This window comes from Puma concolor, chromosome A3, assembly GCF_028749965.1.
Source record: "Puma concolor isolate L17-30 chromosome A3, mPumCon1.1.hap2, whole genome shotgun sequence".
In the NCBI taxonomy this organism is placed as follows: Eukaryota; Metazoa; Chordata; class Mammalia; order Carnivora; family Felidae; genus Puma; species Puma concolor.
The window spans coordinates 26,855,640-26,870,489 of NC_141669.1; the positions used below are offsets into that span (position 1 = coordinate 26,855,640).

The 14,850-nt window shown below is 39.1% G+C and overlaps 1 protein-coding gene across 3 annotated transcripts in view; it reads left to right on the top strand.

The window, feature by feature from the left end:
• TTC27 (tetratricopeptide repeat domain 27) overlaps positions 1-14,850 on the top strand; it is a 188,365-nt gene that overhangs the window by 61,293 nt on the left and 112,222 nt on the right. For all 3 annotated transcript variants that reach the window (XM_086700346.1, XM_086700347.1, XM_025927411.2), the window contains exon 10: positions 10,679-10,792. In XM_086700346.1, coding sequence (XP_086556472.1) covers positions 10,679-10,792 — 114 coding nt within the window. The remainder of the gene's footprint in view (positions 1-10,678; positions 10,793-14,850) is intronic.

Genomic DNA, 14,850 nt, shown 5'->3' on the forward strand with positions numbered 1-14,850 from the left:
ATTCATGCTCAGATGAGTTGCAATGGTCATTCTTTGAATATTCTGAAAGAAGAGTATTTTTAAGAAAATGAATGTTAACAAAGCACCCTTTCTCAGCACATTTTAAGCAAACTAGAATCTCTTTTATAAAAACAATTTCTTTCTGGGGCACCTAGGTGGCTCAGTCGATTGTGTCCGGCTCTTGATTTTGGTTCAGGTCATGATCTTACGATTTCATGAGTTCGAGCCCCACACAGGCTCTATACTGAGGTGTGGAGCCTGCTTGAGATTCTCCCTCTTTCTCTGCTCCTTCCGCACTCACAATCTCTCTGTCTCTCTCAAAATAAATAAACTAAAAAATAAAATAATTTCTTTCTGACTGTGAATAATTTCATTCCACTTTCTTGTGTGGATGTATTAAGTGTTTGAATCTCTCTTCCAAGTAATCTATGTGAAGATAAACTATGAACTTCCAAACTTATTGTTTACATTAGTGCTTTGCTTGGGAATAATCTGATTTATTTCTTTAAACCTATCAATGCTAGAAAAGCATTAAGATGCAGGATGACCTACTCATGACTATATGAAAAAAGTGACAGTTTCTTGCAAAAAAACTCAGAAGCATCAATCAAAGCTTATTCTCACAACACATTTTTGCCATGTATCTAGATTCTATACGGTTTTTTTTTTTACATGTGTTTAATGTTTATTTTTGAGAGAGAGAGACAGACAGAGCATGAGCAGGGGAGGAGCAGAGAGAGAGGGAGACAGAATCTGAAGCAGGCTCCAGGCTCTGAGCTGTGAGCACAGAGCCCAACGCGAGGCTCGAACTCACAAACTGTGAGATCATGACCTGAGCCAATGTCAGACGCTTAACCGACTGAGCCACCCAGGCGCCCGATTTTGTTTATCTTAACAAAGACAAATAAATGTAACATTTTTGGTTGTAAGGATTTCTCTCGTACAACAGAGATAGAACAGTATGCTGTTCTAACAGTAATGTATAAGCAGTTATTTTCAACTTAATGCTGTTTAAATATTTCACCAAATATCAGGATGGAGCTGCCAGATACCCTGAAGTCTACAAGGACATGGTTTAAACATAGAGGGACATAGATGGGTTTGTATTACTTGGGAAGAATTCTAATGAATTGAGTATCTGTGCAAGGGGAAGCTTGCTACTGTGCACATCAGCTGTTTGCCAGTGCACATCAGCTGTTTGCCAGTGCCAGCTGTTTGCATTGCACATATCAGACTTTAGGATAATAATATCTGTGCCTTTTTAAGGGCGAGTGGCTAAGCTGTGCATCAGCAGGTTGAGCACTACCAGAAAGCTTAGGGGAAATGATCACAGGTTAATTTGGGTTTTGAGTGATTTCCATTTTAAGGGAAATTTTAAGGGTGTTGGTGTGCTCCTTGCCTTCAGAAAGACGGCAGCTTGCTCTCCTGCAGGATGAATAAAATCCTACTGAAGAACCGTTGTCAGGGCATCCAGATCAGTAAGGAAGAGGTAAAACTTTCACTGTGTGCCCGTGACATGATACTAACGAATTCAGTAAAGTCACAGGACACAAAATCAATCTACAGAAATCTGGCAGTTCTGTACACCAATAATGAAGCAGCAGAAAGAGAAATTAAGAAAACAATCCCATTTACAATTTTACCAAAAATAATAAGATACCTAGGAATAAACCTAACCAAAGAGGTGAAAGACCTGTACTCTGAAAACTGTAGAACACTGATAAAAGAAATTGAAGAGGACACAGAGAAATGGAAAGACATTCCATGCTCATGGAGTGGAAAAAAAAATATTAAAAAAATTTTTTTGACATTTATTATTGAGAGACAGAGGGAGACAGGGCATGAGCATGGGAGGGGCAGAGAGAGGGGGAGACACAGAATCTGAAGCAGGCTCTAGGCTCTGAGCTGTCAGCACAGAGCCTAACGTGGGGCTCGAACTCATAAACCGTGAGATCATGACCTGAGCTGTAGTTGGATGCTTAACCGACTGAGCCACTCAGTTGCCCCGGAAAAACAAATATTTTAAATGACTATACTACCCAAAGCAATCTATACATCTAATGCAATCCCTATCAAAATACCAACAGCATTTTCACAGAACCAGAACAACAATCCTAAAATGGAACCACAAAAGACCCCAGATAGCCAAAGCAATGTTGAAAAAGCAAAGCAAAGCTGGAGGCATCACAGTTCTGGACTACTACGAAGCTATAGTAATCAAAACAGTATCGTGCTGGTTCGAAAGTGGACAATAGATTAATGGAACAGAATAGAAAACCCAGAAATGAACGCACATCTTTTTAGGGTCAATTAATCTTCAGCAAAGCAAGAAAGAATATCCAAAGGGAAAAAGTCTCTTTAACAAATGGTGTTGGGAAAACTGGACAGCAACATGCAAAAGAATGAAACTGGACCACTTTCTTACACCATACACAAAAATAAACTCAAAATGGATTAACGACCTAAACATGAGACCTGAAAGCATAAAAATCCTAGAAGAGAGCACAGGCAATAATTTCTCTGACATCAGCCGTAACAACATCTTTCTAGATATGTCTCCTTCGGCAAGGGAAATAAAAGGAAAAATAAACTATTGGAACTACAAAACAAAAAGCTTCTGCGCAGCAAAGGAAACAACAAAACAGGCAGCCTACAGAATGGAAGAAGATATTTGAAAATTACCTATCTGATAGAGGGTTACTATCCAAAATACATAAAGAACTTCTAAAACTCAGCACCCCAAAAACAAATAGTCCAATTAAAAATGGGTGGAAGACATGAACAGACAATTCTCTAAAAGAGACATAGAGATGGCCAACAGACACATGAAGAGATGCTCAACATCATTTGTCATCAGAGAAGTGCAAATCAAAACTACAAAGAGCTATGACCTCACACCTGTCAGAACAGCTAAAATAAAAAATGCAAGAAACACCAGGTGTTGGCAAGGATGTGGAGTAAAAGGAACGCTCGTGCACTGTTGGTGGGAGTGCAAACTGGTGCAGCCACTCTGGAAAGCAGTATTGGAGTTTCTTCAAAAAGTTAAAAATAGAACTACCCTACAATCTAGCAATTGCACTACTGGGTATTTACCCTAAGAATATGAAAACACTAATTTAAAGGGATACATAAACCCTATGTTTATAGCAGCATTATTTACAGTAGTTACACCATGGAAGCATCCCGCGTCCATCAATAGATGAACAGATAAAGAAGTGATATGTATAGATATAGATATAGATGGACATTATTCAGCCATAAAAAAGAATGAAATCTTGTCATTTGCCATGACATGGATGGAGCTAGAGAATATAATGCTAACTGAAGTAAGTCAGTCAGAGAAAGACAAATACCGTATGATTTCGCTCATATGGAATTTAAGAAACAAATGAGAAAAGGGGAAAAAAGAGAGAGGCATACCAAGAAACAGTCTTAACTTTAGAGAACAAACTGATGGTTACCAGAGGGGAGGTGGGAGTGGGTGGGTGAAATAGGTGATGGGGATTAAGGAGGGCACTTGTCATGATGGGCATAGGGTGATTAAATTCCTAAAAACAAAACAAAACAAAAAAAACACTGTTGTCCAGGCTTTTACAGTTGAGTTGTAACTGTATTTCCCTCAGAACAAGAAGCTGACTCTCCTGTTATCAGCCTTGTAGTAATTTCTCTTATTTAGAGCCAACTTTAGATACAAATATTTAGAAATTTACAGAACATTTCCGAGAAATAAGTGAAATATTAGAAGCAAAATAGAGATTGTAAGAATTAGCAATGTATAGTATTTGATATCCTCAAAAAAATGTATTTTTTGGAGGAAATAGAAACTGAGAAGATTAAAAATAGAGTGTTTACTATAACTTAATTATACAGAGACATATTTTCATGCACTAAAATAGCCCAGCTTTTTTGTGAGACAAATTCTGAAATTTGGGAGATGTTGAATACGCATATAAGATGTTTCATCCAAATATCATTAGTGACTTTAGAAAAAGAAACAGTGAAATAGTAGTTTGAGCTTATTTTTTTGTCTTAGGTTTTCTTTTTAAGTCTTTAGCAACACTGAACTTGAATGTAAGACTGTTCTTTTTTTTTTTAATTTTTTTTTTCAACGTTTATTTATTTTTGGGACAGAGAGAGACAGAGCATGAACGGGGGAGGGGCAGAGAGAGAGGGAGACACAGAATCGGAAACAGGCTCCAGGCTCTGAGCCATCAGCCCAGAGCCTGACGCGGGGCTCGAACCCACGGACCGCGAGATCGTGACCTGGCTGAAGTCGGATGCTTAACCGACTGCGCCACCCAGGCGCCCCAAGACTGTTCTTTTTAATGACCTTGTAAGTAATGATTTTGTAAAATATATCCTTTTTATATTGTCATAAATTTTTCTTAACCTAATATTTACTCTTTTAATAATTTTTAAGTATACTGTTCAGTGATATTAGGGACATTTACACTGTTCTGCAGTTATTAGCACTTTCCACCTCCAGAATTTTTTTATCACCCCAAACTGAAACTCTGTCCCATTAAACACTAGCTTCTCATCCTTTCCTTGCCCTAGAATGGCAGTTGCCATTCTGTTTTATGTCTCTATGCGTTTCACTATTCTAGGTACCTCACACAGTCATAAAATATTTGTCCTTTTGTGTCAGGCTTATTTCACTTAGCATAAGGTCGTCAGGGTTCACCCATGTCGTAGTGTCAATCAGAACCTCCTTCCATTTTACAGCTGAATAATATTTCTTTATACATAAGGAAATTTATATATAAATCTTTGTATGTATCTCCCAAATTTGTTTTATTCATTTTTCTGTCAGTGAATATGTGAGTTATTTCTCCCTTTTAGCTATTGCGAATAACACTGCCATGAACATTGGTATGCAATTATCTATTCAAGTCCCTCCTTTCAATTCTTTTGGGCATATATCCAGAAATAAAATTTCTGGATCATGTGTAATCCTATATTTAGTGTTTTGAGGATTTTTTTTTAATGCCCAGATTTTCTTACCAATACAAAGATATAGTGAAGTGTCTGCCATGAACATGGAACAGTCATTAAAACTTCATAATCTGTTAATCTCTAATGTATTTTGGTTTTTGCTCACATAAATAATTGGTAGCTAGAATCCTAGGCTAGTAAAAAATTTTATCATCCTATATTTAGGTACTGTATATTCAGTCACTCATTGCTTCCTATCAGTGCTGAAACTGTCCTTATTTAAAACCTCTTTTGGGGCACCTGGGTGGCGCAGTCGGTTAAGCGTCCGACTTCAGCCAGGTCACGATCTCGCGGTCCGTGAGTTCGAGCCCCGCGTCAGGCTCTGGGCTGATGGCTCAGAGCCTGGAGCCTGTTTCCGATTCGGTGTCTCCCTCTCCCTCTGCCCCTCCCCCGTTCATGCTCTGTCTCTCTCTGTCCCAAAAATAAATAAACGTTGAAAAAAAAAATTAAAACCTCTTTTATATAAGACACCCCACTGTTCATGATCTGATGAGTCACTATTTGGTATTTGTCAACATCTTCCTTTATTTTACTAATTTTTGGCATCTGAGAAGTTTAGCTGTTCTCAAGTACTTTTAAGTTGGATAGTAAAGAACTTTAATTAGCTTTTAATAACCTATTTGTGGAGTAGTGAATATGAAGTCTATAATAATTACAACCAAATTAATGTTAATTTAAAAACTTAACCATAATTCGACAAAGATGAACTTGGGAATTCATGTCATTGTTTTCCCTTCCTTATGACAGAATTTTGGAGGTGAAATAAGCTTTGATCATCTTTTAGTCCTTTTTTTTCCCCTCCTCTTTATAGCTAAGATACATCTTAGGTCAAGAAGTTAATCCATTTATTTAAGGGCATTTAGAGAATGTCTGGGAAGGTAGAGCAACCCAAGCTAGTTTAGGAAACAGCTTAATTTCTAGATATTTACAAAGTATCATAATGAATTATTTGGCACCTTATTTGCTATAAAAGAAATGGGATTTTATTAAAACATCATAGCTAAAAGTAACCTTAGAGACCATTAAATCAAATCCCATCATTGTATACATGAGGAATATGAGGTCTAAAAATAGTACCTTTCCCAGGAGTTATGCAGCTAATTGTTGGAGAGTCTGGTCTAGGATCCAGTTCCTTTTTTCAGTATATTTTTCCACTTTGCCATGCCTCTTCTTTAAAAATATGTTGCATACTACAATTTAACAATGACTTATTTTCTTTCTATTAAAACAATTTTTTTAAATGTTTATTTTTTGAAAGAGAGAGAGAGCGCGAGAGCATGCGTGAGCAGGGGAGGGGCAGAGAGAGAGGGAGACACAGAATTGGAAGCAGGCTCCAGGCTCAGAGCTGTCAACACAGAGCCTGACGTGGGGCTCGAACATACAAAACTGCAAGATCATGACCTGAGCCGAAGTCGGATGCTTAGCTGACTGAGCCGCCCAGGCGCCCATGTAAGCTTTTTTTATTTGGCATTTGGAGCATATCGTTATAAAGAAAAAAATACTTTAAAGTAAAGTTCAGGTTTCTGAGCTGCTTCACAAAACCTATATAAGCCACAGTATACCTGGATTATAGTGATAAAAATATTATTTCATGGTACCCAATTATTATTTACTATGTTGTGTCATTGGGGGAGACAATTCTGTTCAGAAAAAGAAATGTAACAGGTGATTTTCATAAGCTCCAGTCACTGTTCATTTACATTTCTGTTTCAGAAAAAGCACCTTTGTACATAATGTTTTGCCTCTGTGTAAATGATGACAGAGAAAAAAAATTCCTTTTTCTTCCCCTTTATCTCTTTCTTTGAGTACTTGCAGTGTGCCAGGCTGTAGGTAAGGCACTAGTGGACGGAATAGCTGGGGCCTCTGCCCTGAAGGAGCCAACCTGGATGCAGCGGCAGAGAATCATGGGATGCAGACAGATATGCAGGAAGATGGTTGAGAAAGGCTTTCCCAGGAGGTGACGTTTGAGCTGACTCCCAAAGGGTGAGACAGATCCAATACGAGGCAGTGGTCATTCTCAGGTCCTAAATTGGGTGGAATTAAGGTTAATTCCTGTCCGGGATGTGGTGGAGACCCTGGGTCAGCCCTGCCTGTCCATCTGCACAGACTAGCTTGAGTCCTCACCGGCCAGCCTGCTGCTTGGATGGTTAGGTGGGTGCTCTCTCCACTGGGTTTGCTTGCTATACTATTAGATCAGAAATGTCTTAAAAATAACATTTTCTTCTAAAGTCGGCAGAGCATTATAGTGTATATCCCCCATTTAATTTTCTTTTTCTTTACCTAATTACGATCAACTTACCTTGTGGGCAGCAGTGTTCTATAAAATATATTAAACACAGCCTATCTGCAGTTACCTCCTTTCAGAAAGACTTTTCCCAACCAAGTCTTTATATCTCCCGGCCAAACAGATATACGATATATGCATTCTTCAGTGATACCATTATCCAGCCAGTTCCCTCTTTAAAGCTTTTCAAATGTCCGTTTGTCAGATTGCATTTTATTCTCGGTGTTTAGTGAGAATGTTTTGCTTGACCTTCGCATAAAAGTCTCAGGCAAACTCTTGTTCTCATGCCAGCACAGAAAACAGTCTGATTTTGTTTCTCTCAGGAAAATATCTCCCCTACTTGGTGTGCAAACCTTAAAGCTGGGCTTTAACTCTGACAAGCCCGTGGCCTGAGCTGATCTGTGTCCTGACACACCATTGACAAAGTGGTCAGTGCGGTTGGGAGCTGTAGGGGAGGACAGGTTTCCTTCCACCTTTTTAGGGCTGGGTCTGCAAATTAACCTGACGGATTAACGGGAGAAAAGCACACAGATTTATGTAGTATAGGTTTTTTTGTGACATGGGGGGCTTCATAAGGAAAAGAAGATCTGAAAAAGTTCAATCTGAGTATTTTATGCTCGGTCTGATGAAGAGTAGGCATCATGGAGGAGTGTGCAAGGTCGAAGAGTGAGTGTAAAGGATGCTCTTTTCTTCTGGGTGTAGGTAGGATATCTCTCACCTTGAGGGTTTTATGACCTGTTTCAGGTCAGAGGGGCAGGGGGAAGGTCGGAGTGATCTTCCTGCTTCTGCTGTTTCTCAGACTCCTTGGGCTTAAAATATTCAATATGCCCAGGTGCCATGTTTTGGCGAAACCATGTCCTGAACCCTATCAGAGGTTAGTGTCATCAACCTGTGTTCACTCTGGATGGTGACTTTCTGTTAGGGGTGAGAGAAGGTATCACAGGAGGAGAAATCCTGGAGGGGGCCACTTCTGTGGATACTCAGAGGCTTGCTAAGCTTTACCTATTCATATTTAATCCTCACAACCCGTGAGACATGGGAGTCACCACTGCTGTTTTAGAGAGGAGGTCAAGTAACTTCCCAAGGTCACCCATCCGGTCACCTCACATGGTGAAGCTGGGATTCTGAGCAAGCTCTGGCTGGCTTGGAGAATGTTCGTGCTATTCTCCAGAGCCCTTCCCTCAGCACTCTTCCATCCTGTCACAGGGTTACAGAGACAGTCCCTTTAATAAGGTGAAGAGAAAAAAATGCAGTGATGTGACCCATTGTGGGTTGTAGAATCACTTTGCAGATTCACTTGATGAAGAGTTCATTCCTTTGAAAATTCTTGAGATCAAGTAATGTTACACATTTTAAGTGGTTTTTTATGTCTTTTATACTTCATCGTGTATCTCTTTATAGTGCCACATACACCTATTTATGTTGATGAAGCCATTCTTCTTGCAGATTTTAGTTACTGAAGGCTGAGATAAGGGTATAGATTAATCTGGTAAAGCATATTTCAAGGGGATAAAATAATTTGCACAGTTAGTTATAGAAGGATAAGATTACCTAATAGACGTTGCATTAGAAAGTAGATTCTGTGAGGGCAGCCACTTTGTCTGTCTTTCTTGCTAGTTTGTCTGTGGGGCCTGTGCACACGGCCTTGCACAGAGTGGGTGCTCATGTGAATCCATGAATGAACACACTTTGGTGAGACCCCATTCTGTTGATTCTCCTCCGCCCTTATTCGTGGAGCTTTTTTTCACTCCTCTTCCCACTCCCCCTTAGCAAAGCAGTTTCCCAGCCTTCCTTACTGTGTCCTCCACTCATGTTGCTCTACCACTCTTTCCTGGGTAGTGTCATCATTTCCAGGAGGTAATCGTGTCTGGAGAGCATGTTGAAAAAACAAGATAAAGATGTTGTTCCAGAGACCAAGAGGCCAGATATTAGAATCTGCTTTTGCTATTAATAAATGTGGCTTAGAGCAAGCGGTCGAACCCTTTGGTGCTTTCTTTTCCTTTTTATTGTAAGGGAGTTGGTCTTGATTTGGAGTTGAAAATTCAAATGCCTAAAGGGGCTGGCAGTTAGCTCATGCGGTGCTCATGGAAGGTCTTCCTGCTAACTTCTAATGAGAATTTGGAGTTATAAATGAATTTGACCAAAGGTAAATAGCTGTGTATCTTAGCCTAGTGGTTCCTAAACTTGGCTACAGTTTAGAATGACCTGGGGAGTGTTTTAAAAAACACTTTTACCAGATCCTGCTCTCAGAGATCTGATTTACTTAAAATTTTGTTGAAAAACAAAACAAAACAAGGCAAAAGCTTCTCAGGTGCTTCTAACCTGCAGCTTGGTTTTGAATGATTAATTGGATTCTTAATTAACTAGGGTGTTTTCTACACTGACTTTTGGAAACAAGCAAATGATCAAGGATATGGTCAGCTGGCAGACAAATAAGCATTTTCCCTTGTTTTGCAGCAATCTTCACTGAAAGTTACAGTTGTGAATGATCATGGGGAGACAGTATTGGATTCTAGATCAGGAGCAGAGTGAAAATTGTGTTCGTTACATCAAGTAGCGCCTAATACATTCTCATTGTCATGCATTTTGCCCATTTCACTCACCTAGAACTTTTATTTTTTCCCAGTACATCTGTTGTCATATTCAGTGGTTTCTACTCCATTCTCTGAATGCTTGGCAGTCACAGCTTTCTGGGGTTAGGACCCAGTACTTGTATATCTGAGGTTTTGTTTTAGGCCAGTCTTTGTTAAGATGTGCCCTCTAGGAAGCATTTTAACTAAATCGGAGACTCACTACCCTAACCAAGGCCAGAAAGCATTCTCATACATTTTAGTATTGTTTTCTGTAATATGTGTAGAAAGAAAGATCTTTTGCCTTTAAGTGAACAACTTAATTCTTAGGCATTCTGTGTACTTAAAGTTTGATTTACATTTGCATGTGTGAATTAGGATATTTTTTAAGTGAAAAGTTACGAGATTTCTAATGGTTTGTTTTTATGCTTGAGTTTGGGTGATTTTTAAAAATTTATTTCAAATTTGAGAAGGATATTTTTAGGTGGTTTATTTTCTCACATTTTTTAAATAACTCAGGAAATGAAAGACTTATTAATTCCTGTTGTGATATACTCTGCCCACTGTTTTATCTGGAAAGATTTTGATTTGTTCCTTAAGGGATTTATTCAATAGATGGGATCTACTAGGTTAAGTAATGACTGCTCAAATGAACACACTCTTCACAAAAATACTTGACAGCACGTTTTATTATTGTTTTTTACAGAGAAGATTTTCAAACCTCCAGTTGTATTCTGATACTTTTGGAAGAATGAGTTTTGTACTAATCAGAGAGCGATCACTGAGCTTATCCCTTCTTTTTGTGTTTTTGCCCCCCCTCTTCTGACAGTTTTTGCTTTCACAACCAAAGTTTTGGGCCATTCAGACATCAGCCTTGATCCTCCGGACGAAACTTGAGAGAGGAAGCACACGCCGAGTGGAACGGGCGATGAGGCAGACGCAGGTGAGAATTCATGTGACAATTCTTGTTATTCTCCCAACTCTCTATTGCTATTAAAAAGCATACATCTATGTTATAAATATAAGAGAATGAGATAGCTTTCATTTTGTTCGTTCTGGTATTATTTAGGGTATAGGTTTAGAGTTCATTTGGCTCCAAAGCCCAGCTGTGTCACTTAGTAGCTCTGTGACCACATTATTTAACCTAAGGAAAACTGTTCCTCTGCTTACAACACTTCTCCCACTGGATGTGTGGGTCTTCCACACCAGGCATTTCTCCACTTCCCTGTGGATATCAACTGGGTGTCCTACACTTTAATTCAATTCTGACACTTCCTGGAATTAGTTCATACGCCCTAGGTTAAGGGCTCAGACCTACACCACTGTCCTCTACTTTAGATGCTAATCTCAAGTCTGGTACTTCTGACTGACTGGCTGTAAATCGTGGGTTCTGACTCTCTCCTGGGGTCTGATAATTTGCTAGAATGGCTCACAGAACTCAGGGAAGCTTTACTTAACTATTAGTGGTTTATTATAAAGGATATTATAAAGGATACAGATGAACAGCCAGATGCAGAGGCACTTAGGGCGAGGTCTGGAAGCATCCTGAGCACAGGAGCTTCTCTCCTTGTGGAATTTGGGTGCATCACCCTCTCAGCATGTGGTAGGTGCACCAACCTGGAAACTCGCTAAATCTATTTGTTTTAGGGTTTTTATGGAGCTTCTGTTAATGTAGGCATGATTGATTAAGTCATTGGCCATTGGTGAATAACTCATTCCCCAGCCCTGCTCCCCTCCCCTGAGGGTGGGAGTGTGGCTCAGAGTTCAGCCCCAAAACTGCCTGGTTGGTTCCTGTGTCAGCTAGCTCCCATCCTTCAGGAGTCACCTCGGTATCTTGGCCTGAGGAATGGTGCGAGGGGCTTAGGAATAACAACAGATGGTCCTTTAAGGAAGCATGAGAGTTATGAGAGTTTTAGAGGAAGTTATGAGAGTTTTAGAAACTCCATGCTAGGATCCAGGGATGAAGACTAAATATGTATTTCTTATTATATCACATCTCACCTCTAAACTTCATTTTCATCATCTGCAAAAGAGGGTAATAATACAACTTGCAGCAAAGGTTTATGATGAGTATTTAAAGAGGCAATATAAGAGTTAATAAGATGTGGTTCCACAGGTACAGAATGTGTAAGGAGATAGAATTCATCCTAATGCAAAAATAATCAAAATTAATCTGCATTCAGGCATCATCTCCATTTAATACTAATGTTTATTCTCATCCAGTGACTAAATAGCATCTCTTTTCATTCTAATAAACTAATAACCATGATGCAAATTGATTGCCAAGAAAAATTAAAAATGTTACAAAAGATGTAGGATTTCATGAAGCCAATGAAACTGATGTCTTAAAAAATTTATTTTTTGGGGTGTTTAGGTAGCTCAGTTTTGGTTAAGCATCTGGCTTCATCTCAGGTCATAATCTCCCCATTTGCAATTTCGAGCCCCGCATCAGGCTCTCCACTGTCAGCACAGAGCCTGCCTTGAATCCTCTGTCCCCTTCTCTCTTTGCCCCTTCCTTCTTCTTTCTCTCTGTCAAAAATAAATAAACATTTAAAAAGTACAAATACCTTTTTTTTTTTTTTTTTTTTTTTAATAATTGTAAGAACGATATGAGGAACTCCTACATGATGAGACCCTGGTCAAATTTTTTTTTTAATTTTTTAATTTTTTAAAATTTACATCCGAATTAGTTAGCATATAGTGCAACAATGATTTCAGGAGTAGATTTCTTAATGCCCCTTACCCATTTAGCCCACCCCCCTCCCACAACCCCTCCAGTAACCCTCCGTTCTCCATATTTATGAGTCTCTTCTGTTTTGTCCCCCTCCCTGTTTTCATATTATTTTTGTTTCCCTTCCCTTATGTTCATCTGTTTTGTCTCTTAAAGTCCTTATATGAGTGAAGTCATATGATTTTTGTCTTTCTCTGACTGACTAATTTCACTTAGCTTAATAGCCTCCAGTTCCATCCACGTAGTTGCAAATGGCAAGATTTCCTTCTTTTTGATTGCTGAATAATACTCCATTGAATATATATACCACATCTTCTTAATCCATTCATCCATCGATGGACATTTGGGCTCTTTCCATACTTTGGCTTTTGTTGATAGTGCTGCTGTAAACATGGGGGTGCATGTGTCCCTTTGAAACAGCATACCTGTATCCCTTGGATAAATGCCTAGTAGTGCAGTTGCTGGGTCGTAGGGTAGTTCTATTTTTAGTTTTCTGAGGAACTTCCATACTGTTTTCCAGAGTGACTGCACCAGCTTGCATTGCCACCAGCAATGCAAAAGAGATCCTCTTTCTCCGCATCCTCGCCAACATCTGTTGTTGCCTGAGTTGTTAATGTTAGCCATTCTGACAGGTGTGAGGTGGTATCTCGTTGTGGTTTTGATTTGTATTTCCCTGATGATGAATGATGTGGAGCATTTTTTCATGTGTCAGTTGGCCATCTGGATGTCTTCTTTGGAGAAGTGTCTGTTCCTGTCTTTTGCCCATTTCTTCACTGGATTATTTGTGTTTTGGGTGTTGAGTTTGATAAGTTCTTTATAGATTTTGAATACTAACCCTTTATCTGATATGTCACTTGCAAATATCTTCTCCCATTCTGTCGGTTGCCTTTTAGTTTTGCTGATTGTTTCCCTTGCTGTGCAGAAGCTTTTTATTTTGGTGAAGTCCCAGTAGTTCATTTTTGCTTTTGTTTCCCTTGCCTCTGGAGACGTGTTGAGTAAGAATTTGCTGCGGCCAAGATCAAAGAGGTTTTTGCCTGCCTTCTCCTCGAGGATTTTGATGGCTTCCTGTCTTACTTTGAGGTCTTTCATCCATTTTGAGTTTATTTCTGTGTATGGTGTAAGAAAGTGGTCAGGTTCATTCTTCTGCATGTCGCTGTCCAGTTTTCCCAACATCAGTTACTGAAGGGACTGTCTTGATTCCAGTCCATAGTGTTTCCTGCTTTGTCAAAGATTAATTAGTTGGCCATACATTTGTGGGTCCATTTCTGGGTTCTCTATTCTGTTCCACTGATCTAAGTGTCTGCTCTTGTGCCAGTACCATACTGTCTTGATGATACTACAGCTTTGTAGTATAGCTTGAAGTCTGAGACCCTGGTCAAGTTTTATCAGTAGTCCTAACAATGTCCTTTGTAACAAAAGGATCCAAGCACAGCATTGAGCTGCCTCGTCCTTTCAGTTTACTTTTTTTGGAACAGTTCTTCATTCCTTTCCTGACCTTTATGGATTTGATATTTTTGAAGGTCACCAGCGAGTTATTTTGGAGATTCTCCCCCAATTTGGGTTTCTCCAACATTTCCTTGTGATTTGATTCAGGTTACACAGTTATGACAGTAATAATATGGAAATATTGTTGTACTTCTCACTGTATCCCTCTCAGGTGCCACATGATGTGAGTTGTCACTTGTGATGCTCTTTGATCATTTGAGTAAGGTCATGTTTGTGGAATTTCTCCCCAGTGTAAAGTTACTCTTTACCTTGTAAGTAATAAGCATTTGGGGGGAGTTACTTTGAGATCATTATGTTTGTCATCCAATTTTCACCCACTTGTTTTAGCATTTGTTGATGTTGCTTGAGAAAGGAAGTTATCATGATGATTGCCAAGTGGTAATTTTCTAATTCCATAATTAGTAAATAATATCTTAGTTGGTATTCCAGAATAGGGAAGAGCTTTCTCTTGTTTGTATTTATTCCTCCACTGATTTATTTATTAGAGTGTAGACTCATGGATTTCTATTTTAGTCAACCGGGTGTAATCTTATGCTGTCGTTACTTTTTATTTACTCTTTTTTATTTTGGTAGAATTTCAGCTCATGTGAATAAGATAAGCTTAAGTATAGAGCATCTTATTTGTTGCTGTAGTAAAAGCAGAAGTGGATCCTCTGTGTTTAAGAATGCTAGTTGTACCCAATTATCCATTCTTCTCTTTGGTAATAGAACCTGAATTTTATCCAGACACATGACTTCCCATCCTCTTTTGCAGGTAGGAGGGA